At 51.9% G+C, this 25116-nt stretch overlaps 4 protein-coding genes across 4 annotated transcripts; 2 read left to right on the top strand and 2 right to left on the bottom strand.

Moving 5' to 3' along the window:
- Window positions 1–377: 377 nt before the first annotated feature.
- GT037_006493 (heat shock protein 70) lies at window positions 378–2621 on the bottom strand (the record flags this gene model as incomplete). Its single annotated transcript, XM_038931540.1, has 5 exons — window positions 378–933; window positions 988–1757; window positions 1807–2157; window positions 2214–2323; window positions 2381–2621. 5 exons carry the CDS (start codon window positions 2619–2621, stop codon window positions 378–380), a joined length of 2028 nt encoding a protein of 675 aa, XP_038786037.1.
- Window positions 2622–2644: 23 nt separating this feature from the next.
- GT037_006494 (cytochrome p-450) lies at window positions 2645–10911 on the bottom strand (the record flags this gene model as incomplete). Its single annotated transcript, XM_038931541.1, has 14 exons — window positions 2645–2775; window positions 2825–2965; window positions 3821–4558; window positions 4639–4698; window positions 5013–5026; window positions 5276–5431; window positions 5493–5665; window positions 5728–5974; window positions 6039–6913; window positions 6969–7126; window positions 7185–7292; window positions 7588–9259; window positions 9563–10577; window positions 10643–10911. Coding segments are annotated over 10 exons (4674 nt in total). The 3' UTR covers window positions 2645–2775; window positions 2825–2965; window positions 3821–4558; window positions 4639–4698; window positions 5013–5025.
- A 1121-nt stretch (window positions 10912–12032) lies between these two features.
- On the top strand, window positions 12033–13673 carry GT037_006495 (fad fmn-dependent oxygenase oxidase; the record flags this gene model as incomplete). Its single annotated transcript, XM_038931542.1, has 4 exons — window positions 12033–12465; window positions 12516–12904; window positions 12952–13349; window positions 13406–13673. The coding sequence occupies 4 exons, from the start codon at window positions 12033–12035 to the stop codon at window positions 13671–13673; spliced, it is 1488 nt and encodes a 495-aa protein (XP_038786039.1).
- Window positions 13674–14647: 974 nt separating this feature from the next.
- GT037_006496 (polyketide synthase) lies at window positions 14648–24765 on the top strand (the record flags this gene model as incomplete). Its single annotated transcript, XM_038931543.1, has 7 exons — window positions 14648–14901; window positions 14962–15520; window positions 15587–15972; window positions 16023–22419; window positions 22920–22980; window positions 23032–24320; window positions 24688–24765. Coding segments are annotated over 7 exons (9024 nt in total), but the record flags the coding sequence as incomplete, so codon positions are not given.
- Between the last annotated feature and the right edge of the window lie 351 nt (window positions 24766–25116).

Here is a 25116-nt window from a genome sequence, read left to right on the forward strand (position 1 = left end):
AGAATACCATGGCTTAGCTTACCGCCTACATTAGCTCCTGATGAGAACACTTGTGCAAGACAAATAGCATGTAGGCTTCGCTGTCCTTGCATGCTAGACAACAAGCTAAGCTGGATAACCGGCACGCACAAGAACCCCAAAATCACACGATGAGCTTCACCAGAATGACAAAACAACAACAGTGCAAATGGTTTCATAAATAATTCATTTCATGTGATACGCCCATTGCTATAGACAAACTCCGCATATGTCTGAGTGTCTAAGCAGCCGATTCCAACGCGAAAAGTGCTTTTCTACTCATACAAGTGGCAAGCTTCATGAATGCAACCAAAATCGACATGTAAGATGCAACATTTTCTGCCTCAGAGATCGACCATTTACAATTCGTCGTGGTCATCGGGCATCTCATCGTCACCACCGGGGCCGCCAGAGCCGTAGAGCTTGGAGGTGATGGGGTAGGCGACATCGGACAGCTTCTGGAACTGCTCGTCAAAGTCCTCAGCGGCAGCCTCTGAGGCGTTGCTCTCGAGCCAGTCCTGGGTCTCCTTGACAGCCTCGAGGAGAGACTCCTTGTCCTCTTCCTCGATCTTGCCACCAAGACCCTCGTCGTCGTTGACCTGGTTCTTGAGGCTGTAGGCGTAGTTCTCGAGCTTGTTACGGGACTCAATGCGCTCACGGTTGGCCTTGTCTTCCTCGGCGTACTTCTCGGCTTCCTCAACCATGCGCTCAATGTCCTCCTTGCTAAGACGGCCCTTGTCGTTGGTAATGGTGATGGACTCGCCCTTACCAGTGCCCTTGTCGATAGCGGAGACCTTGAGGATACCGTTGGCATCGAGCTCGAAAGTGACCTCAATCTGGGGAACACCACGGGGAGCGGGAGGAATGTTGGTCAGCTCGAACTTTCCGAGCTGGTTGTTGTCCTTAGTCATGCTTCTAGATATGAAGTCAGTGTATGTCTCATGTGCATTTCGTAGGATCAAAACTTACCGCTCTCCTTCGAAGACCTGGATCAGGACTACGGGCTGGTTGTCGGCGGCCGTAGAGAAGATCTGGCTCTTCTTGGTAGGGATGGTAGTACCACGCTTGATGAGGGTAGTCATGACGCCACCAGTGGTCTCAATACCAAGAGTGAGAGGGTTGACATCCATGAGAATGAGCTGGTCGGTAGCGGCGTCACCAGAGAGAACACCACCCTGAACGGCAGCACCGTAAGCAACAGCCTCATCAGGGTTAACATCCTTGCGAGCCTTCTTTCCGAAGAACTCCTCGAGCATGGCCTGGACCTTGGGAATACGGGTAGAGCCACCGACAAGAACGATGTCGTCGATGTCGCTCTTCTTCATCTTGGCGTCCTTGAGAACCTGTTCAACGGGCTTGAGGGTCTTCTTGAAGAGGTCGTTGTTGAGCTCCTCGAACTTGGCGCGGGTAAGAGTCTCGGAGAAATCCTTGCCCTTGTGGAAAGACTCGATTTCGATCTTGGTGGTCTTCTGGGATGAGAGGGTACGCTTGGCCTTCTCGACCTCACGCTTCAGCTTACCCATGGTCTTGGAGTCCTTGGTGATATCGACGTCGTTCTCCTTGTTATACTTCTTGGTGAAGTAGTTGATGACACGGTTGTCGAAGTCCTCACCACCGAGATGAGTGTCACCAGCGGTAGACTGGACCTCGAAAACGCCCTCTTCGATAGTGAGGATAGACACATCGAAAGTACCACCACCGAGATCGTAGACGAGAACCTGGCGTTCCTTCTGGTCGGTCTACAACGCATTAGTTCAATCCTCGTATTGCAACCGGTTCATGTCTTACCTTGTCGAGGCCGTAAGCCAGAGCGGCAGCGGTGGGCTCGTTCACAACACGGAGAACGTTGAGACCAGCGATAGTTCCGGCGTCCTTGGTGGCGGCACGCTGAGCGTCGTTGAAGTAGGCGGGAACGGTAACAACAGCGTTCTTGACAGACTCGCCGAGGTAGCTCTCCGCAACCTCCTTCATCTTAGCCAGAACCATGGCGGAAATCTCCTCGGGTGTGAAGGTAGTCTCCTTGCCGTGAACCTCAACGCCGACGTTGGGCTGGCCGTTCTTGTTGACAACCTTGAAGGGGAAGTGCTTGATGTCATTCTGAACAGACTTGTCCTTGAACTTCTGACCGATGAGACGTTTCTAATCCACAGTCAGTATGCCATGCTCCAAACAATCGTATACGGGGTTGTACGTACGATATCGAAGACGGTGCGTTCGGGGTTGGAGGCGAACTGGTTCTTGGCGGCGTCTCCGACAAGACGCTCGTCATCGGTGAAGGCTACCCAAGAAGGTGTGATACGGTTACCTGTAGAGGACACATGTCAGTTTTGGTGTATAGCATGGCTTGAACACGCAAACTTACCCTGGTCGTTGGTGATGATCTCAACCTTTCCGTTCTTCATAATACCGACACAAGAGTAGGTGGTTCCCAGGTCAATACCGATAACGGGGCCGGAGACAGCATTGCTGTCCTCCTTGATGGGTTCCTGGTCCTGGGCATGTGCTGTCTTAGCCAGCATCAGACCGCCGACGAGGACGAGGAGAAGGTAGAAGGCGATGGACCATGTTGAGCGCTGGTTGGCGCCCCGCGAGCTTCGTGCCATTGTGATGTGTTATGTGGTGTCTTTCAAAGACGGTGTGGCTTCAAGTGCCAGTTGCAAGTGCGGGCGTAACTCTCTTGGAGCTCGCAATGTGGTGGAGAAGACTGAGCTCTCCGGGTATCGTAAAGGAAGGAAAACAAAAGGCGAGTTGCGGTTGCTTGGTGGTGAGTGGAGGAGGAAGGGCAAGTAGCGGTGGGAAGGGCTACCTATTATATGGACCGCTCGTGGAAGTATTTCGAAAGAACACCTTGCGATCTCGAGGATCTTGCTCCGGAAGAGGACTAGCGCCGAGCTCGCCCATGGTCCGTTCACTTTGCCCCAACCGCCCGCATCAGCCTCAATTTCACCTGCGTTTGATGCAACATGTTACAGGACACGTGGAATTCAGGAAGCGCTTTCACTGCCCTCGTGTAATGTGTGACTCCGCGCTATGGAATAGCTGTAGGCCACCGTAGCTTCTGGTGCCGTCATTTAGAAAGCAAACAACGTCGCTATCTGTTATCGCGTGTTTAGTACAGTTTACCCCTCCATCTAAGCGAACTCGAACGTCTCGAGACCTCGGTGCCCTATCCATCTTGACTTTGCAACAGCCAATGAACATTTCAAAATTGTAAAACTCCCATGACTATCTTGTGCGAAACCTCCCGCGAATCTTGGTCATCCTGTGAGTAATCTCGGATGTGGTCCTGGATGTCCCCTCCCAAGCTTCCAGGTGTCCTTTCGGTAGGCTCCTAAATCGCTAAGCAGATCTACACGAGACACGGGTCCACCGCGAACATCATTCACCTTCATGACTCCTCCGTCTATATGCAACGTTTCCTCAAATCTTGTTGCCACCGGCTGTGAAGCGACAATGTTTCGGCGGTTTTCATAGTTGCCTGAAATGACAAGGGATTGAACCACGTATCCATCTGACCGCCGTTCACGACTGTCGTCCCATACTTACATTCACCAATGCATTCACCATTGACACGGACTTGCTTCTGAACTGAAAGGAGAATAGAAAAGCATCGGAATATTCTACGTCACGTCGCCTGATGCTTCATCTCGGATGTCTTGAGGTTGGCCAAGAGAATCTTCGCGATCTTTCCACTATCGCATTTCGCCGATCTGCCACTTCACCAGCAACCTCCATCACCATGCCTGCGCCAATGCCTGCTTCACGGTGCACAACATCGTAGCCCATTGTACACCGGATCTACTTCTCCAGGCAATGAAGCCTATGACTCCAGCACCTATGCCGTAAGGTACCGCATTCTTGGCAAACCTCGCCGCGACGTGCTTGAAGAACATATTCTGTTTCTGCCTGACCCTCTTCACGTGCTCTCCTCTCTTGTTCTTCACGGGAAATGGCGTGTTCGGTGTCTCTTTTTCCAAGAACTCACATAGCGGCTTCCACCCATCTTCTAAGCGTAGCTCGAGCAAGCGCTCCGCCGGCACCGCAGCTCGGACTTCTGCATAATGTTGCTTATATCGACCCTTAGCAACCCGTCGCATGTCCTTCACATTGCGGACGCCGTAGAAACCGAGCATGATTTTGCGGATTGTCTTGCCGCCGTTGAGCCCGTACAGCGGTCCCAACACGTTGATGACAATATCTGCGCGCAAACCCCACGTCGTACTAAAGATGGCCTCTTCCATACTGTCATACCACTCGTCGATATCACGCTCTACCAGGATAACCTTCGCCTCAGGGTAGGCCTCGATCAGTTGCGTCGCGAAGAATGATCCCATGTCGGTGACGGCTTCGTAAGGCCCAAAAAGCACATCCCAGTCTGCGCGCGTGAATGGCTGGCCCGTGTGGGTAGGGAGCACAGGAAAGAAGGCATCACAGGCCTTGCTGAACAACTGCCACTCAAGTGGTGAGCTTAGAGCCTGGATGCCATGATGTACACCTTCATATCCCAGCATCTCAAGAGCTTGAGTTATCGAGGCCGATCCTATTTCATAAGTTGGTTTCAGCCATCCTTTCAAGGCAGCTAGGCACGATGAAGGGAAGTCACAAGTCTAGGAAACTCACCAGTACGTGTCATTCCCAGTGAAAGCACCTTCAGCTCGCGTTTAGGACGGTCGGCCATTGCTCAGACAGAACTTGGTCTAGTAACGGAGAAAGGTCAATGAGTGTATACGGTCGGTAGTAAGATCAGACTGCATTCTATCTCTACCGCCCGAGGATTGGACAGGACAGCTATCACTGCGTGTCTGCTGTCCACCATGGACCGTGCTAGAGATGTTTTCGCAACGCATCTGCCAAAAAGCCAACCACGTGGTCAAGGGAGTGGCTATTTACCTGTGTTCCCATTCTATTGCCGAAGAGCGCCGACAGCCATCAGAACGATCCACGGGTATACCCCATTTCGGGTCTCAAAACGACCGGCCCGAACTTCAACGGACCGAGTAAAGTGCCCCTGCAAAGGCACAACAAATGATCGGCCAACACGCCAAACGTGCGACACATCATGCGCAACTACTATCTAGCTTTAGCGACGTGTTTTCGGGTAGGAAGAGTCCACGGCAAAAGGTATTTTAGGCAAAGCGGCGCTGTCAACCCCTTCAACTGACGATATCTCTTAAAGAGATGACAGAATGAGCTATCACCAGATGAGTTTGTATGCTGATGCAGTATACGTTGGACTTGGATTCTAATCAGTGCTAACTAATGTCTTGGCTTTATCGAAACCATGAGCGGCTTCTTCTCCCAGACCAAGTATGACTTCTGCGTGATCCACCAATCCTCCGAGCTACGGTCGAGGAAGATATTAAAGTTCCAGAAGAGCTTGGCTAAGGCAAGCCTCATCTCGTTCATTGCCATACTAAATAGGCAATGAGTCAGTGATGTACTAGTGACAAGAGAAGGGGAGTGGTTATGCTTACGTTTGCCCAATACAATCATGTCGACCGTAGGAGAAAGGGCGGGAGGCGCCGCGGTCATCGTGAGTGAACTCGCCTTCTTTCGTCTGCAGCCACCTCTCAGGGATGAATTCGAGAGGTCGATGCCAGTTCCATGGAACATGGCAGGCCGCCAGATTATGCACGCCTACGGCAGTCTTCGCGATTCGACTTGTCAGTAAAAGGTCACCTTGGCGCTAACAGACAAGGAAAGACTTACACCTCCCGGAACCCATTTGCCGTCTATCTCCTCTCCACCCTCCGGAACCCAGCGCGGCAAAGCTGAAGGTGTAGGAGGTGACATGCGCATCGTCTCCTCGATGCAAGCTTTCAAGTAGGGTAGTTCACCAGCAGCAACCATGGTAATGTTAGCCTCACTCGCGAATTTTTCTCGCACTTCAGCAACAACTCTAGCATAGACTTCTGGATGTCGACAGACGAAGAAGACGAAAGCAGTCATCGTATACCTAGCGTCCATGTATGAAGTCAGTGCATTTCTCACATGCGATTCTTTCAGGGTCGTTTTCTTACGTAGTCGTGTTGCTGCCCGCCACGATCAACGCACTTGCCATACCAAACAAGTCCATATTGCTTAAGTTTTCCCTGTCGTTACCAAGGATATAACTCATGAAATCCCTTCTCTTTCCCTTTCGTTTCCCGCTACGCTCCTCTTCGATCCGTCGCTGCACCTTCTGTAGCGTCAGAGTTTGGTGCCGCTTCCGCGCCTCCATGGCTGCTTTGGGCATGACCCATCTCAGAATCCACTCGATGTGGTAGTACACCGCAAATTGGTACCAGACAATACTCTTGACGCGCGACCCAATGACTTCTAGCCAGGGCTCATCTACACGGTCTAGACAGCCGGCCGGCTGACCAAAGGCTAGATCGCTCATGATATCGAAACTGAGTAGGGCAAACCATCGTAAGATGTTCTGCTCAGTGATACCATATTGTGGCTTTCGTAACTGTGCGGTCAGTCGATCAGTGTGGTCGCGGAAGAAGTCTTCTTGGTCGCGCAAGGCACGCTCACTGAAGGCGGGCTGGAGGGCACGGCGGAGGACAGTGTGCCGCTCGGGCGTCTCAGTGACAATGCTGCGGCGCCCGTTAACAACCGCTGGAGCGATACCACGACCATCTAGACACTTGAGGAACTCGCGCGGTGGTGGAGTGCCGTCTATTTTCTTCAAGGCTGTGCTGCTCGTATACGACAGCTCATCTGGAGCAACGCGTATCACGCTGCTATTGTAATACAAATGCATATCACGAATGCGCCATGCGAGATCTCCCTGTAGGCTGACATAGTTCCAGGGAACGCGGGAAATTGCCCAGAGTTTTGGACCTGGAAAGGCTGACAGAGGATGGAAGAAGAGGTAGTAGACGGAGCGAACGAGAAAGTACACGATGGGCTGTGCTCGATTAGACTTCTGCATTTGGCTATTACTTCTAGAGATATCGACCTACACTGATGCAGATGAGATAGGTTATAACAGACAGCATGTTCGCGTTGAAGCTGGTAGTCTTGCCTCTAGACTTGCTCGCTTTGATTTGTTTTTCGAGTCTTGAAGCAGCAGGTCCATCGCCGCGCCCTGAAGGGAGTGGTGCTGAACATGTTCCTCTTCCTGTGAGTATAACGAGCCAATTGAAACAAATAGGTATCCACGTGGTTCATTGATTTACTCCGAGCCTGTGATATCAAACAAAGCTGTAGATGCAATCTTCGGCTTTTACCACCCCACAGCTCAGGCTCTCGGTGGTATTGATACCCTGAAGCCGCATTCGGCCCGCCTTATAGCTTTAGTCGTCGTTGACTGTGACAATGACTCGCTGCCCGGTGTTCATACAACGGCGGTATGGATGAAAAAGGGAAAGACGATAACTGCACGTACACTGCGTTTTGTGCTATGTGTGGGGGGAAATGGCGTAACACCGGACTCATTCTTAAGATAGTACCAAACAACTGGTTGGAATGACCAGAAAAGTAAACCAATTACGATAAAGATGATACCAACGGCTCATTCGACGGCTACCCTCAATCGGCACATGACCGCAGCATCTCTTGCCACTGGACTGCCAGGGCTACACACAACAGTGAAGTTATGCCAATCGCGCTTCATGTCAATATCCAGACCCTCAATACTATCATACCTCTGCAACATCCTTGCTAGCACATATCCAGCCTCTGTAAGGGCAAATTGCTGGCCAATACAGATACGCGGTCCACCATTGAAAGGAACGTATTGCCAACTCAGTCCTGGCCTCCTCTTTTCCCATCGCTCAGGCACAAATTCGTCGGCGTCTTCGCCCCACAGATCTTTCCGTCGGTGCAGCACATGCGTACTGAAGTTGACTTCGGTACCCCTAGGTACGAACACAGGCATGCTTCCATCCGGTCCGCCGCCGACAGGAAGCGTCGTATCTCGTACAGCGCAGCGAGAGTTGAATGGGACGACTGAATGTAGCCGTAGTGTTTCGTTCAGAACATGCTGTAGGTATGTGCAGCTCTTGAGCTTCTCAAATGTTATCGTCTGCCCAACATTCGTTGAGTAAGGGCCAAACTCTGCAAGAACAGTTTCGCGGAGCTTTTTGTACACCCTCGGGTTTCTTACTAGGCAGTAGAAGACCCAGGCTGTAAGTGACGCTGTGGTGTCTCTGCCCGCGGCCAACAAGCCCAACACTTGCTCGCGTACCTCAGCGCGGTCAGAACAACGCGTACGGAGTGATTCGAGAAAGTCATAGCGGAGTTGTGATGAGCCTGACTTCCGTGCTTGATCAGCGGCATCTATGGCGCTGTCTACGAAAGTGTGAAGAGTGTTGATGCACTCTTCGAGTTCCTTGTTGCCGTATAACCAGTATAGGCTTCGTAGTCGCATTCTTGTCCCTAAGATGGCGAGCATGCGCTCGAAAGCATGATCGAAACTGTACTCATCGCTTTCGTCATTACTACTCTTTCGCTGCTGTTTGACAAGCGCTGTATTGAGGGAGTGTGTGCTCTGTCCGAGGAACAGTTCAGTTGCCGAATCCATAGTCAAACGCGGTAACAGTGCAGCCAAGCTCACAGGTGTCGACCATGCTCGGTTCTCAGCATCAGTCATCAATCCCTCGTTTTTAGTCTCTATGATCCGCAACATAGTCTGTAAGTGTTCCTCGAGCAACTCAAGCCGAGAAACATTCTCTCTACTGAAGATCGGCCGCATGGTCTCCCTTGCACGATGCCATGCTTTGCCATCCACAGCAAAGATACTGCGCCCAAGCGCCGTCTTCAAGTTTGTCCTCCTCGCTGTGCCCATGACGAAATCATCGAATTGCGTTGCGAGGAGTGCTTGTACGTTACGTGGATCGGCTGTGATAAGGTTCGATGTCCCCAACAGTGATAGTCCCCACGTATAGCGACCCATGGTTTCAAAGCGGGAAGCTATAAAATCAGGCGTTCTTTGCTCTTTGTCGGCTTGTAGGCTCCGGCATACGGTGTCGACGCCTAGAGGCCATCGAGTTGGCTCAAATGGCACTGAGCCACATCCGAGACGGCGGCTCTTGAGGAAGGTTTGTAAGGGTCTTACGAGAAAAGTATTGACAATGTGAATGATGAGCAATATACCCGCCCCTAGGATTGGAAGAAGTATTTGCATCTTGAATGATAGCGATTCGACACCTCTTGAGTTCGTACCGCTGCCTGGATGACGTGCCACTGGCGACTTAAATACACTAACGAGCCATTCATTCTCGGGCAGCAACTCGGGCCCACGTGTAGTACACTAGACATGGGATCTGTGCCCGCTCAAAGTCTTGGTCTGTGTGCTGACTGCCGCTGCCTATTTGACCTTCCTAGCAGGAAAAGCTAGGGGTGCCCGTCAAGATCACTATCGCAGTTCTAATGACGGATGCACATTATTTTCGCTATGTCTTGTTTGAGATCATGTCCAGCCACATTGCATCTACATGTACAGCTACTAGCTATTCACGTGACTAGCCATACATCATAAATATCGTGAGCACTCCTACAGCTTCTTATCATGCTGTCATTATTCAATCAAATCGGACACAGGCGTCAGCTTGACCTGCAAAGGCAGCTTTTCCCACACGAGGTAGGTGCCTTGCTGGTTCCACCAATCATTTTCGGGGTCGTGAAGCTCCCAGTCGAAATACCGTACCAACTTCGCCATCGTGAGAGACATCTCAGCATAGGCCATGGACCGTCCAATACAAGCCCTCTGACCATACGAGAATGGCTGAACTGCAGAACGGTCGTCATCCTTAAACTCGGAGTCGGGCTCGTCGAGCCAGCGCTCGGGATGGAACTCGCGCGCCTTCCTGAAGTTACGTTCGGAGTGGCCGGCCGCCAGCTGGTTAACACCAACAGCGTAACCCCCCGGAACCCATTTGCCTTCGATCATCTCACCCTTTCCAGGAACGAATCGTGGCAGCGAACCCGGTGTTGGCGGATAGAGACGCATACCCTCGTTGAGACAGGCGCGCAGGTACTTGCAGCTGGTCACCGCCTGAAGGGTCATATCCGCGCGGCTTTTGAACAAACTGCGTATTTCTTGTTTGAGCTTGTTCAACTTGTCTGGATTGCGCAGCAGAAGATATGTCAAGCCGGACATTCCACCGGCAGATGTGCCGCTACCTGCTACGATGAAGTTGGAAGAGAGCATCACAAGTTCGAGATGGTTGAGCTTTTCGTCGTTTTCGAGAATGTATGACATGAAGTCTTTGCCAGGGTTTTTAGCTTCAACTCGCGCCTTGAGCTTGGCCTCAGTCATAGCGATGTGTTTCTTCCTCGATTCGGTGACGTACTTTGGTGTCATCCAGTTGAGAAGATCCATAAATCCGTACTGTACGGCGAGCTGAAACCAGACAATGGCTTTGGCACGAGCGAGTATGGCTTGGATCCATGGTTGGTCAGGGTTGTTGACGCAGCCTGACGGCTCACCAAAAGCCAGATCGGATACGATGTCAAATGCGACGAGATTGTACCAAGTAGTCATATCTAGGGGTCCTTCTTTGCACCGTTGCTCCAGCTTCTGAACAAGATTGTCCGAGTGGTCTTGGAAGTAGCTCTCCTGTTCACGTCTAGCGTTATGAAGTCAGTATGGTCGAGCAACGCCTATAGAGTAAGGAAGGGCATTCAGACTCACAGTGCTCTTTGACTAAATGCAGGATCTATGGCCCTCCTCAGCCTCAGATGTCTGTCTTGGTGCTCCGTCATCAAGCTGCGTTGGCCACCGATACTTGCAGGCGCAATGCCCCTGCCGTCGAGAGCCTTGACGAACTCAGGGTTTCGCTGTCCATATATTTTCTTCCATGCGCCAGATGTCGTATACGAGATTTCATCTGGGGCGATACGCACAACAGGACCGTACTTGTCGTGGAGCTCGCGAATCTTCCAGCTGATGCGACCCTTCATATTTGCGCGATTCCATGGTAGGCGAGAGATGGCCCAGAGCTTTGGGCCTGGATAGCCAGCTAAGGGGCTTAGGTAGAGATTGTATACAACCTTGAGCAAGACATAAAGTAGTGGCTGCGCACTTTTGTGAGCTTTTGGGGGAGGTGATGCTGCCTCTGCGAACTTACAAACACAACTACACCGGCGGTGATGTTTGGAACTGTCAACGATGGCAATTGATCAAGCTGATGCGACAAGCCACCTAGTACAGAGGATAATGCCATGATACCTAAGTACTGTGGAATTACCAGAATACAGCGAGATCGATATCCAGCGCTCCAAGTCCCGGAAGAAAGACGATACAGTATTCTTCAGCCAGCATTCCAGCGACAGCTCGTACTGGCGGGGAAATCTACCGCGACATGTCTGTTTAGTACGCGCCTTCACTTAAGCGCTGCATTCTTCCTCCCTGCCCTCAGGCCTCGTAGTCACCGAGTGAAGGTGCCGAGCAAAAGTATCCAATAGGACCTCTTCATTGTTGCACGCTCAGCGAGAAAACGTGTATACAAAGATTACTCAAGGTGTTCTGGAGGGAAGATGCATATGTCTGTCCAGGTGACCCGGACTTTTATTCGGCCCTTGCAGGTCGGCCCGATCCCCTCTCCGAGATAACGTGCAAGCTGTTAGACATCGTGCAAATCGTTAACGTGTGGTGCGTGTACATTTGCGGGTACCATTTCCCCATGTGGGTTTCCTTACAGTAAGCAAATAACTATGTGAAGCTTGGCCACATGCTGTGGATATATGGCAAAGCTTGACCAAAGGTTGAGTGGAAAATGATTCAGGGGTTCTGCGCGAGTGTGCAAGGCAAGGTGGAGCCACCCTACACACACGAATGGGTCTAGAAGTGTGTCAGTTCTTCCTGCGTAGCAATCAGCACGCAGTATTGCTCGGTCGCAGGTTTGCCGGTATGCTGAGGTCTCCATCGACTACGACGACCAGTGACTACTACATTCGTAGCTGAGCACTTTGTTAATTGCAAGACCTTCTGTTTGGTCTAGTTTCTCCTTTTATTTACACATTCTCTGCATCACCATCAATATATCTGGTTGGCATTCATATTGCCGGTGCAAGTCCAGAACATGGATTGTCAGCAAAGCGGCGATGACCTCATCTCGCTGGCAGTCAAAATTCGCACTGAGCTTGAGCGAAAGCTATCTGACAAGGCGCGTATCCATCTACCATTTGATGAGGACAAAACAGAGTTCGAAAAAGCCAATTTGCGCTTTACTCAGTATGAGCGTCCAACGTACCTCGCTATTGTCGATCCAGTCTGTGAAGATGATGTGATCGAGGTCGTCAAGTACGCGAGGGAAAAGGGTATTCCATTCATACCTCGTGGCGGCCATCATTCAGTCACGACCACAATGGGACGCTTCCAGAATGGCATATGTATCAATATGCGTCCGCTCAACCAGATGCGATGGGATGCCGAGAAACGCCATGTCACTATTGGTGGTGGAGCGATAACTGATGAGTTCGTGCGCTTTGTGCATGACTTGGGTATGGAAGTTAGTATGTATCATGTGCCGCTTTGCTGGAGTGGTGTTATTAACGAGACAAAGATGTAGGATCATGCCCGACTACAGGGGTTATTGGTGTAGCATTTGGAGCGGGCCTAGGACGTTTGCAAGGAAAGTACGGCTTCCTGAACGATAACATGATTTCTTGCAAGCTCGTGCTCGCCGACGGGAGTATAGTGGTTGCATCCAACAATTCCCATCCGGATCTTTTCTGGGGCCTGCGGGGAGCAGGTCATAATTTCGGCATAGCACTTGAAGCTACCTTCCAGGTATATCCGCAAGCACATGGGGGTATACACCATACTTGGGATTTGGAGTACGCTCTATATCAGTGTGATGAGGTATTCAGGACGCTGAACAGCGTCTATGAGAGTATGCCTGTCGAACTGGCAATCTTCGTCTTATGGCTGCGCCAGAGTAGTGGTCGCAAGGTACGTCTTTTCATAAAGAGCATGTTGACGTCGCTTATAAGATTCAGCACATCATTCTTGTCAACTTGGTGTGGTCCGGTTCAGCTGCAGATGCGGATCCCTATGTGCAGCGTTTCGAATCTCTGAAGCCAGTCTTGAATAGCGGGCGAAAATCGATACCGTGGCCAGAACTACCTTTCACAACGTACAAAGAGATGAACAAGCTCTTCTGCAAGCCCGAAATCTGGCTTCGTGGTCCCTACAAGATGATGGGGGCCGCTTGCGTCGAAACGTTTGACCTGAAGACGACACGTGAGTTCTTCGAGAGTGTCAAATCCATGAGTGAGGAGTGGGAAGACCGTGGCTGGTTCAGCGCCATGTTTGAGTGTCTACCTGATCAGCGTGTTCGCGAGATCTCCGATGATGCGACGGCGTTTCCGTGGCGTGGAGGGTCAAACCATTTTCTGTGAGTCGACCCCCATTAACCCCTCTCGAGAACAGATCCTAACATGAGAGCCGCAGAATGCTGAATGCTACACCAAAGCGAATGGAGGATCGAAAGGTCTTTGAGGATCATCTCAACTACTGGAAGAGACGCTTCATTGAAACGTCTGGGTATGGCCGTTTGCAGCAATACGTGAGCTATGGCAACGGTACGTCGACTATGAAGGACCCGCCAGAGGCGCTATATGGCTACGAGCCGTGGAGGCTAGAGAAACTGCGGAAGCTCAAGCTGAAGTACGATCCGGATAATGTGTTTCGGTGGTACCAGCCACTTGTTGACTCGTGAGGTATCTTTTGCCGGTCTTGCAGCAGTTTTTGAACGTAGACATAGCCTATCGAAAACGCCATCTATCAAGCTGCCATTGGAGGCAAAGCAGTTTTTCTTGCGAACACGCATGTTTTTTTCCGCGTTGCGATGGTTTCATTCGTGTACTATGAAGCCTGTCGAAAGCTTTAGCAGGTTAGCAAATCTGACTACAAATGCCTGCTGAGTATCAAAACGCCGCCTGAGTATATGTCAGCCTGGAGAAAGGCCTGTAAATCCTAGCCTGACTTCAAAAACTGGTGAGCTCTTGGTCGCAGAGACGAGCAGACACTATAGCGTATTACGACTCATGTCGGGCCTCCAATGATGCCCAGAGAGATACGATGTGGGGAAATTTCTAGAGCCGACGCTCATAATTATCCGAGTATACGGGCCTTCAGTGGGTCCAGACAGTGTCGGTCTAAGTAGTGGGGACGACAGTGAACTCCACGGCGATGACAAACCTCGTTTACCCTGGTCGCTTTCACGCCCAAGAAAGGCTTGCCCCGAGAGCGACGAGCCGTCAACACCACGAGTCAGGACTTTTGCCTATAGTCAAGTTACACTCGTACAGCGCGGACTGGGTCGAAAGCGGAAGGAACCGTAATCGTTCTGAATCGGTGTTTCGAGAACCCACTCCGTGTACCCTTTGCACGCGTGTATCCGGGGAATCGCCATGCAGCGTGCTCGAACGACAAAGTGGGATTGGATGCTTTTTTCAAAATGTTTGACCGACTTCATATTGCTTCTGCCGAATCGAAAGACGGGGAATTTTCCTCGATGTGGCAGTTGTTCGGTCTTGACGCAAAGCCTGTACGATTAGTGAATGGATAGCAGACGTTACCTTCGAAGACGATATGTACCTGTAGTTTCCACGCCAGATTTCGTCAAATGGTATTTGAATAGCACATAATACCCCCATTGCCTCTCATTCGAGTGTGACCTTTCGTTCAGGTAACGCTGGAATTGACTTTCCCAACTGCCTGCCATTCCTCGTTAATATCCTCCATCACAGATCTACCACCATGAACAAGCCAGTCGCCATTATTGGTATCGCTTTTCGGGGGCCTGGCGATGCTAGAGACCCAGAGGCCTTCTACCGTATGCTCGTGGAAGGCCGTCATGCACGAACTGAGATCCCTAAGGATCGTTACAATGTCGACGCTTTCTACCACCCCGATGCAGAACGACTAGGCAGTATTCAACAAAGGTAGGCTCGATACAACTCTTCCTGTAGTCTGCTCACCATGCTAATCGCCTGTCGCGACAGGCATGCCCACTTCTTGCAACAAGACTTCAAGGTGTTCGATGCTCCATTCTTCAGCATCACACCAAAGGAGGCAAAGGCCATGGACCCAACGCATCGCATCCTTTTGGAGGCTACGTACGAGGGTTTTGAAAATGCCGGCTTGAGCCTGGAAAATATTTCAGGCACACAGACATCCTGCTACATTGGCACCTTCACAGCGGACTTTCCCAACTTGCAAGCACGCGATAACGAAGGTCCTTCCATATACCACGCAACTGGCATGTCAGCATCACTAGCTTCCAACAGATTATCATGGTTCTACAATCTTCGGGGCCCTTCCCTCACGGTCGATACGGCTTGCTCATCTAGTTTGACTGCATTTCACTTGGCATGTCAAAGCATTCGTACAGGAGAAGCTGAGATGAGCGTGGTTGGAGGCGCCAATCTCATGTTTGGACCAGATATGTCCATCTTGTTGGGAGCTGCAAAGATCTTGTCGCCAGAAGGCAAGAGCAAGATGTGGGATGCGAACGCGAATGGTTTTGCTCGTGGAGAGGGCTTTGGTGTCACAATTCTGAAGGTATGTACCCAGCGCAATCGCCATCTTTGAATATGCGACATTCGGTTGACAGGTGACAATACGTAGCCTCTAGATGCAGCGTTGCGCGATGGTGACAACATTCGAGCGGTCGTGCTGGCCACAGCCGCCAATGAAGATGGCCACACGCCTGGTATCTCACTGCCTAACAGTGAGGCGCAACAAGAGTTGATTCGAAGTGCATACAAGATGGCTGGCGTAGATCCAGCAGAGACGGGGTATGTCGAGGCACATGGGACGGGCACACAGGCTGGCGACCCGTTGGAGGCCCGAGCGATCCTGAAGACAGTTGGATCGGTTGAGGGCCGTAAGTCGGATCTCTATGTCGGATCTGTCAAGACGAATATTGGACATCTTGAAGGCGCAGCTGGTGTAGCTGGTATCATCAAGGCTGCCCTGACCATTGAGCGTGGCATGATACCTCCGAATCTTTGGTCGGTACATCGGTGAAACCCTTGATCCGCCCTTTACTGACAACGTCCAGGTTTGAGAAGCTCAATCCTGAGATCGATTTGCCGGAGAATGTCAAGATAGCCACCAAGTTAACACCGTGGCCGCATAACGGACCTCGCCGCGCAAGCGTCAATAGCTTCGGTTTTGGTGGTGCGAACGCACATGCCATCCTCGAAGATGCAGCATCTTTCCTGTCACGTCATGGCTTGAAGGGTCGACATACAACGGCACCGCTCCTTCCCAGTGTGAGCAGTGTGCGCGTCAGTCATCTCAGTGACAGCCCCAGCAGCTCTGCAAGCACAGTCACCGACGAGGCGACGAGTGGTGAATCCAGCGACAACATCAGTGACGTATCGAGCGAGGTGCTGCGCGACGTCCATCCCACACCGAAGTTGCTCGTACTATCTTCCAACGATCAAGAGGGTGTCAAGCGCAGTGCTGAGCGCCTACAAGAATATCTTGCTTCTAAGACCTCTACCGCACCTTCTTTCCTCAACGACCTGACATACACGCTGAGCGCCAAAAGAACTGTGCTGCCGTGGAAATCTTATGCCGTGTCATCGAGTGTCAGCGGCCTTCGAGAAAAGATCTCAAGCCTCCCTCTCGTGGTCCGTTCCTCTGCCTCTGCGATACCACGAATCGCCTTCGTTTTCACGGGCCAGGGTACACAATGGCACGCAATGGGAAGAGGCCTTTCTGTCTACAAGACTTTCGCTGAGAGCATGCAGAGATCGGAGGTTATGCTCAAGTCGTTCGGCTGCCCATGGAGTCTTGCTGAGGAGCTGAATCGAAGCGAGGCTCAATGCAGGCTGCGCGAAACTGACTACAGCCAGCCGGCCTGTACAGCCGTCCAGGTTGCGCTCGTAGATCTCATGAGCGGCTTCGAAGTGCGACCTGTTGCTGTCCTTGGTCATTCCAGCGGCGAGATTGCGGCTGCCTACGCTGCCGGCTTCATCGACCAAGAGGCAGCAATCAAGATCGCTTGGCTCAGAGGACAGGTTAGCAAGACCGTCTCCAAGGATGGCGGCATGTTGGCCGTTTCTGCCAGTGCCGATAGCATACAGAGTCACCTCGAATGCCTGAAGAGCGGCAAGGCAGTCGTAGGATGCTTCAACTCCACCAAGGCTTGCACTGTCACTGGCGACACGTCCGCCATTGACGAGCTACAGACAGTATTGAAACACGCGCAGGTAGCATGCACCCGACTGCCTATGGATGTTGCATACCATTCTTTTCACATGGAGGCAGCCCGCGAGAAATATGAAAAGGCTCTGGAGGGTATCGCGCATGGCTCAAGGTCGACCATTCCTATGTTCTCATCCGTAACAGGTACACTGGTTAATTCTACACAGATGAAGCCTTCGTACTGGGTAGATAACTTGGTTTCTCCCGTGAACTTTGTCGCAGCCACCCGCTCCCTCTTGAGTTACCCACAGGAGAGCAAATCGCGCAAAGCTTTCGCCAATCTGTTTGTTGAGCTCGGTCCTCATTCAGCCTTGCGCAGCTACCTCTTGGACATCTTCAGCAGCGAGAACTGTGCTGCGGATACGATGTACACCACTCTTCTCCGCCGAAGTTTCGATGGCGCCGCTACTACGCTGGAGGCAATGGGTCATCTTTGGGCGCATGGATACAAGGTTGATGTGAGCAAAGTCAACGATGTATCCTCTGATAGCATCAACATGCTGATCGATCTCCCTCCCTATGCTTGGAACCATAAGCCGTATTGGGACGAATCCCACTTGAGCCGTCAGCACCGCCTTCGTCAGTCGCCGCGCACAGATCTCGTAGGCTATCGCCTGCTTGGAACGCCAGAGCACACATGGCGCAACTTCTTACGGTGCAACGAGAACCCCTGGATCCGCGAGCATAAGGTCCAGGGCGACATCCTCTATCCGGGTGCTGGCATGCTCGCCATGGCAATCGAAGCGGCGCGCCAGCTGGCTCAGGAGACGAGTGCCGACGAGATATATGGTTTCGAATTGCGCGATGTCAACATCGATACTGCGCTTCGTGTACCTGACACTGAGAAAGGCATTGAGGTCATGACGCAGCTGCACAATCGTCGCACTGGAACACGAGCAGCGCCGTCCTCCACACTCTACGAGTTCACTATCTTTTCTTGGAGTGAAGAGATGAGCTCTTGGAGTGCGCATGCCCGTGGTCTAGTCTCCGTCACCTTCAAGACCTTCTCCCCGTCTATGGAGCGCGAGGTGGCACTGGGGAATGAACGCTACATGTCTTCTCTTGCCGAGGCTAGAAGAATCTGCCAGAAGCCAGCGCGGAGCTTCCTATACGACACAGTCGAGACAATCGGTATGCAGTACGGACCAACCTTCCGAAATATGACGGAGCTGTACGCTGGGCCCAACGCCAGTTATGGTGTCATCAAGGTGCCTGACACTAAGGCTATCATGCCCAAGGGATTTGAGTTCCCTCATGTAGTCCATCCGGCCACTCTCGACTCGGTCCTTCATCTCATCTTTCCTAGTATCTCCGGCGAAGAGCAAGCATTGAATGAAGCGGTCGTCCCCAGATCTTTTGATCGTATTTTCGTCTCAGCCAATATACCAAGGAATGCTGGCGCAGAGCTATGCGGCTGCTCTTCCGCAAAGAAACTGAGTTACACCACTTGGAACTCGAACATCACCATGTCAGAGGCAACGATGACCGAGCCTGTCGTCATCATGGAAGGCATTGTGCTAGCATCTGTTGGCGCAACAGAAGATGCGTCGAGGCAACTGGAAATGCGGGCATCATGCTTTGCGCAGAACTGGCACGTAGATGCTGATCTCTTGGCTCCATCACAGATCAAAGAGATCATCTACAGGCGTACACTGAAGAGTAAAGATGACGACTCTGTACTTGATCTACTTGAGTTTGTGTGCCTGGTGTACATCTACCGTATCCTCGACTGGTTCCAGACCGAGGAAGGGAAGGCACATGTGCCACAGGATGGCTTCTGGAAGTCATACGTAGAGTGGATGCATGACACTGTCAAGCAATTCCCTGCACTATCCGCAGATGTGGAGAAAGAGATGGAGAAAGCTCGGCAACGCATCGTGAAGTCCGAGAGCGGCGACATCACTGTACAGATGGTGGATCGTATCGGGCAAAATCTTTCTCGCATCTTCAAACGCGAAGTCGAGGCTCTGCAATGCATGACTGAGGGCGATCTTCTTTACTCCTTCTACCGTGGTGCCTTCGGTACCAGTTTCAACACCAATGTCGCCGAGTATGTCGGTCTTATTGCTGATAAGCAACCCGGGTTGCGCATCCTAGAAATCGGCGCCGGAACGGGTGGTACCACATACCATGTTTTGGAACGCTTGCGCAATCCCGATGGAACCTCTAAGGCAGCTCAATACTACTTCACTGACATTTCTCCTGGCTTCCTTGCCAAAGCAGCTGACCGGTTCAATCAGGATGCGTCCATCATGCAATTTGGTACGCTCAACATCGAGAACACGCCCACAGAGCAAGGCTTCAACCCTGAGTCCTATGACCTAATCGTATGCGCTAACGTGCTTCATGCAACGAAGAGCATTCAAGAAACATTAGCACACTGCAAGCTGCTGCTAAAGCCGGGTGGCCGTCTTGTGTTGTCCGAGGTGACCATCAAGCGTATCTTCTCTGGGTTTATCATGGGCCCTTTGCCCGGCTGGTGGCTGGGAGAAGCGGACGGTAGGACGGGAGGCCCACTCTTGGATGCCGGCGAGTGGAATGTTGCATTGAAGAAGGCTGGATTCTCGGGTGTTGATGTCGATATCCGTGGTGATCGGGAAACCTCGAAAGAGCCTGTCTCGCTGCTCGTCTCAACGAAGCCTGAGACAGCCGCACCTAGCCTGCCTTCTTGCCTTGTCATCACCACTAGTACTGAAGCGTCAAACAAGCTCGCCAATACCATACAGAGGGCATTTGCCTCGGCTAGTCATGATATCAGTATCGCTCAATGGAATGATATCACTAAGACGCAGGTGGAGAGCAAGTATTGCATCTGCCTTGCAGAATGGGAGGATGCTATCCTCGCGAACCTCACCGATGATAATTGGGATAGGTTACGCGAAGTCATTCTTTCATCCGAAGGCGCTCTGTGGATTACTGGTGGTGGTGCTCTCGACACCCCTTGCCCTATGAACAGTCTTATGGTTGGACTCGGAAGAGCAATTCGTAATGAAGACGCTGGCGTCCGCCTTGCCTGTCTCGATTTGGATCCACCCACCACTGTCAACTTTGAGGAAGCGTCCCAGATTATACTCAAGGTTGCCCTTGCACATATTCGCGGTGATAGCACAGAGGGCGAGTTCGCCGCGCGTGGAAACATGGTCTACGTACCGCGCGTCGAGCGAACTCTGGAAGTCGATGGATCATTACGCAAGTATGAAGCTAAGGGCGATCCTGAGATGGTGCCATTCATAGGCTGCGGACGTCCCCTTAAGCTGACTATCAAGACACCCGGTCTGCTTGACACCTTCCAGTGGGAAGAGGATGAGGTGTACCACACGCCACTGCCTGAGGATTGGATCGAGATTGAAGTGAAGGCTGTAGGTCTCAACTTCAAGGATGTTCTCGTTGCGCTCGGTAATCTGGCCGAAAACAAGCTAGGTGTTGATGCCTCAGGTATCGTCACTCGTGTTGGATCCGCTGTCACGGATATCAAAGTCGGCGACAGAGTGATGACGGCATCTTGTGACACTTTCGCCACATACGTCCGCTTTCCAGCCAAGGGCGCCATGTGTGTTCCATCGGGAATGAGCTTCGAGGAAGCCGCCTCGATGCCCCTCATCTTCCTCACGGCTTACTATGCCCTGGTAACCGCGGGTGGCATCGTCGCTGGCGAGAAGATTCTGATTCATGCTGCTGCTGGTGGCGTCGGACAAGCTGCCATCATGATTGCGCAAGCTAAAGGTGCTGAAATATTCGCTACAGTCGGCGCAGACACCAAGAAACAACTGCTCGTTGAGCAGTACGGAATCTCTGAAGATCACATCTTCAGCAGTCGCGACACCAGCTTCGTGAAGGGCGTGCTGCGTGCTACTGGCGGTCAAGGGGTGGATCTGGTACTGAACTCGTTGGCTGGTGAGGCCCTACGGCTATCATGGACCGACTGCTTAGCAAAATTTGGTCGGTTTTTGGAAATTGGAAAAGCGGATCTGTTCGCCAACACCGGTCTCGATATGAAACCTCTGCTGGACAACAAAAGATATATTGGCGTCAATCTTCTTGACTTCGAAAACAATCCAACCCCTCGTGCCGTAGCGCTATGGCAAGATACCACGAAAATGATCCATGATGGATCGATCAAGCCTATTGCGCCACTTCAGGTTTTCACGATGGCTGAAGTCGAGAAGGCCTTCCGCCATATGCAGGCAGGAAAGCACACGGGGAAGGTGATCGTCCGTGCGGACGATGCGGACGTCGTTCGTGCCGTACCTCGAGTTCCTCGTGTAAGCATCCACCCTGACGCGACGTACGTGATTGCTGGGTTAGGTGGAATTACGCGTGAGATCGCGCGGTGGCTGGCAGAGAAGGGCGCACGCTCCTTGGTCTTCCTCTCCCGCTCTGCTGCCAGCGGTACAGACAACCAGGCTTTCGCTTTGCAGCTGCGAAATACGTACGACGTCACGCCGCTGGCCTATGACTGCGACGTTGGGGATAAAGCCGCTCTGCAAGCAGTTTTGGACGACCTAAAGGCCAAGGGCTTGCCATCGATCAAGGGATGTGCGACTGGTGCCATGGTCCTGCAAGACTGCCTTTTCGACAAGATGACCGCCGACCACATACGTACAACAGTCGGTCCTAAGGTTCACGGCACCTGGAATCTACATGAGCTGCTACCGCGCGACATGGACTTCTTCGTCATGTTGTCTTCGCTAGCTGGTGTTATGGGCCATCGCGGACAGGGAAACTACGGATGTGGTAACAACTTCCAAGACGAGTTCGCTTCGTTCCGACGCGGCCAAGGCCTACCCGCAATGACTATCGACATTGGCTATCTTCTGTCGGTAGGATTTGTTGCTGAGCATGACGAGTATGTTGATCATGTCAAGGCGATGGGGTTAAAGGTCATGCATACCTCGGACCTGCATGGTCTGCTAGCGACCGCCATCGAAGGCCCCTCGCAGCACCCTGGGCAAGTCATGTGCGGCCTGCCCTTCAATGAGCACGATGACGCGTGGTACTGGATGGCCGACGCGCGGTTTGCTGCCCTACGCAACGTCGCTGCTGGCTCCTCTGCCAATGCCGGACAGGCTATTTCGCTACGGGAGGAGTTGACGCGTTGCGGCACCGCGAATGAAGAGGCTGTGCAGCTCATAACGGCAGCCATCGTGCAACGGCTTGCGAGCTTGATGATGATACCCGAGGCCGATATAGATGCCGGCAGGCCATTGAGCGCGTACGGTGTCGATAGTTTGGTCGCGGTTGAGGTGAGGAACTGGGTTGCACGCGAAATGGCAGTCGAAGTTTCGGTGTTTGATGTTATGCAGAACGTGCCAATGACACAACTGGCACAAAATCTGGCCGAGAAAAGCAAGTTGCTCCTTGGTCAGGCTTGATTTTGTATATACCTAAATAGTACTGAAGACAATATTGTTCTATCGTATATATTGTTCCACTTGATGCTCACAATGCTTACAGAGAAAGAAGGGATGGAGTAGGGCCGACCAGCCACCTGGGGCTGATGTAGCCACAAATTCTGATTGGACGACGCGTGATCATAACGTCATGGACTCGTGGCTGGGTTTGGTCGTCACCAACAGTGTGCCGCGGGATCGATCTTGATTTATGTAGGAGCTACGATGGTGCGTGGCTGTCTAATCAGTGCGAGAATGTCTGTGACTATACATAAGCTTCCCAGCCTCTCCATCTGGCAGGTCAGCTCCACCAGGTTTCCTCGCCAATAGACCAATTGCGGCTATTGCATTAGTTCACCATCATGTCGGGTAACGGTGTAGACCCTGAGGCAAGGGACAAGTATCTCTTACAAGGTGCGTGATTGCCAAGTAAACGTGATCGTTCGAAACGCTGATGGTTAGTAGTAACCGCCGGACCGTCCTACAACACATCGGAGCACGAGCAAGTGTCGGTCAACGGCGCAGACCCAACACATGTTGAAAGCGAACTTGTAGACGCATGGGTTCGCGTCCGGATCAAAGATTACCATGGCCTACCCCGTAGTTCCCCAGCTTCCTCGTCTTACTTCGACCACCCACAACATACTTCTGACAGGTACTCCATTGCCTACTCCTTTGTGCCCAAACAAGACATGTCTGGCTCTGATCTGGTAATGGGCTTCGATTACGGTCACTCTATCAAACACCAACTTCCGCCGGGCTTCAGGTACGCGATGAAGATCGCTACAAGTATGCTTGATCCTGGGCTTTATTCAGATGCATACTCCGACGAGCCATATTTGTACGGGCCCGCGCTTTCGAGTTTCTTCGCTTTCAGGATTGGGGACCGGACCAGCGAAGTGCCAGCAAAGGATCAACTCGCAAATCTCAGCCAAGAAGCAGACAACGTAATAGAAGAAGGTGCATCAGGAAGCGGCAAGGAAGTTCGCAAAGCTTCGTCTATGCCTTCGAAGTGGAAAAAGAGGCGGAAGCATTATCTTGACGAACAAGCCCTCTCAGCTTTCACGTTCGAAAAGGGCCGCATGTACCATGCCGACTTCTTTAATCCGCATCTTGATTTTGCGAATTTCTCATTAAGATTGCCGGGCTTCTCCATCAGCGTGGCCAAGTATGTGGATGAAAAAACGCATCATTTGAGATATGTGTTTAAGAATCGGAGGACATCGGATGTGCTTCTCGTGGTCTTTTTCAAGTTGCTGTTTGGCAAGGAACTGGATGATACGCTGGAGAAGGAGAAGAGGAGAGAAAGTGCACCAGCGGCCGTGGCTACAGACGATCAACCGAAACAGAAGAGTACAGGCCATGACGAATTGACAAAAGTTTGTGCTGCTGAGGAAGCTGAACGACGAGCTTCACAGCCTCAACCATCGACAGTGGAGCGAGACCATGCCCCTCCAAAGCAACCTGGAAGCACAAATGGTGTGACAGCGGAAAGAGCGGTCGAGGATGACGGCAAATCACAAGAAGACCAGAGCTACATCAGCCAAGCAACGACCGCTGCTTCGAATCTTGCAAATTCCGTGGTTGCAGTGTACGCAGCGCTGGGCTTCGGTAACTCGTCGTCATCGTCCGATTCAGAGGCTTCAAGCAGGAGGAGTAGCTCATCGCACCCACCGAACAGGTCCATGACGGCCGAGATCGATAACATGAATGACGAGACAGTAGAGCAGTATTTGCAAAGTCGACAGGGCAGCGTATGAGATTCTCTGTATACCCACTCAGTATGGAGGCAATGGCGCTGTGTAACCTTTTAGTAATGCGAATCTTAATAACTCCTCGTCTCCGGTTTCAATCCTCGCGAGGCAATGACCATGTGACGGAATCACTGCATCCAGAAAGTGCATTTTCGTGGTGAGGCAGGAATCTACATGGGGTGGAGAGAACGACGGGAGCAAGGATTCGGCAGTCGGCATCCGCCGATATCAGCCTTAAGTCGCTTAGCGTGCACGTGCGGTCGGGCCCAAGTTCATCTCGAAGCCGATGAAACTCCGGAGATGTCTCCTTGACACACGCTCTGCACCGTCCAACATTCAAAAGGCAACATTACACGCTCCCACACAGCGCGGCGCTGAGATTAAGCAACTTCAGTCGGACCGTGCTTACGCTCACAGCAACTGCACGCGCCAGGGCGCACCCTAGCCTTCGGTAGCTTACCTCCACATGATGGATCTGCGTCTCGGAAACTGATGCTTCCATGGCACTAAGCACGTTTTGTCGTGGAAAGACTGCCCAAAGGACAGCGCGACGCGAGGATGATGTGCGGTCAGGTACTGATTCATCCGGCGTCTGTCTTCCCGCGACCTGCGGGTATCTGTGTTCCAGTAAGAATCTTCTTGCGGCACTCTTAGTGGCGCGGATTCATGCGTTGCCGGTTGGTATGGCTCTCTTATGTAGCTGAAAAATACCTCTCCTACGCCAATGGCGCTTTTGCACAATCTATTCTTTCACATGATCATCTCCCGCGTAGTACTACCGTAGCTACGATATCGG

Source organism: Alternaria burnsii (assembly GCF_013036055.1).
Source record: "Alternaria burnsii strain CBS107.38 chromosome Unknown 752, whole genome shotgun sequence".
NCBI lineage: Eukaryota > Fungi > Ascomycota > Dothideomycetes > Pleosporales > Pleosporaceae > Alternaria > Alternaria burnsii.